Source organism: Bison bison, unplaced genomic scaffold, assembly GCF_000754665.1.
Source record: "Bison bison bison isolate TAMUID 2011002044 unplaced genomic scaffold, Bison_UMD1.0 scf7180017864529, whole genome shotgun sequence".
NCBI classification, from domain to species: Eukaryota; Metazoa; Chordata; class Mammalia; order Artiodactyla; family Bovidae; genus Bison; species Bison bison.
The window spans coordinates 635,890-637,197 of NW_011495079.1; the positions used below are offsets into that span (position 1 = coordinate 635,890).

At 47.0% G+C, this 1,308-nt stretch overlaps 1 protein-coding gene across 1 annotated transcript in view; it reads left to right on the forward strand.

Moving 5' to 3' along the window:
• HMGB3 (high mobility group box 3) overlaps positions 1-1,202 on the forward strand; it is an 8,625-nt gene extending 7,423 nt beyond the window's left edge. The window contains exons 3-4 of the mRNA XM_010831609.1: positions 432-606; positions 1,020-1,202. Coding sequence (XP_010829911.1) covers positions 432-606; positions 1,020-1,202 — 358 coding nt within the window. The remainder of the gene's footprint in view (positions 1-431; positions 607-1,019) is intronic.
• Positions 1,203-1,308: the final 106 nt, after the last annotated feature.

The window sequence follows — 1,308 nt, forward strand, 5'->3', positions numbered from 1 at the left end:
TTTTAAAAAGACAGCTGTACCTAAAGAGATGTTGCGATACCTCAGCGAAACAATGTATACTTTGAGCTGTACAGTGCAGGGCCAGGGAAATTCCTGGTTGTGGCTGTCTTTGTGAGCTGTACGCATGCATGGTGGTTGGCTGTTGGCATTTCCACTGGGAAGAGGGCAGACAGCCCAGTTCTGGGTGTCAGTGTCCACTGGCATTTTCGTTATCCTTTTCCCAATAACTGAGAAAGCACTGTATATTGCTGAAGCCTCTTAAGCATTCTAGTGCCTGCAACTTTGTAATATTGTGCATGGCATCACGCATTTCTTCACTTGAGGGAAGAGTCATAGTAGTAGGAATTTGTGCATTCAGCGACATGAGATCTTGACTTCAGCTCCCGTTTTGGTGGGTTCTCCTCTGATGTATACAATTCTCTCCCGACAAGGTCTGGATTTTTCCTATTCTGCTCGGAATTCCGCCCGAAGATCAAGTCTGCTAACCCTGGTATCTCTATTGGAGATGTGGCAAAGAAGCTGGGCGAGATGTGGAATAACTTAAGTGATAGTGAGAAGCAGCCATATATCAACAAGGCTGCGAAGCTGAAGGAGAAGTATGAGAAGGTGAGGGACCAGAGTGTACCCTGCACAGGTTGGGGCCTCCGGGAGCCTGGAAAGGTGAACGGTCAGCTGCCATGGCTGCTGCAGGACTCGTCTCCATGCCAGATCCACCTAGTATATTGGTGGTCTGGCTTCTGACAGATGGTTGTGTCTAAGACAGCTTTTCAGGCAGGCTTCAAAATGTGATCATATTGGGGTGCCCCCAGCAGAGGGTCAGATAGTGCTTATTCACTGGACTTTTAGAGTGCGTGAATACCCATGCACTCTGCAATTGCAATGGCTGTGAACCCAGTTTGAATCTGGAAAGAAATATTTAAAAGAGCAGCCCTGTCTTTCTCCTGTGTTTTCTCCTTCTGGGGTGGGGATAGCTTGCTTCTACCCTTGACTGATTTGCAATATGTGTCTGTCCCTTCCAGGATGTCGCAGACTATAAGTCTAAAGGGAAGTTTGATGGCGCCAAGGGTGCTGCTAAAGTTGCCCGGAAAAAGGTGGAAGAGGAAGACGAAGAGGATGAGGAGGAGGAGGAGGAGGAGGAGGAGGAAGAGGATGAAATAAAAAAAAAAACTGTGATCTGTCTCCTTGTGAATACCTTAGAGTAGGGAGCGCCTTGATTGACACACCTCTCACCCAAGATGTGTCTGTTGCCCTTATTAGGTTTAATTACCCAATTGGATCAATGATCATATCTTAGTCTCTGAAAGTGCT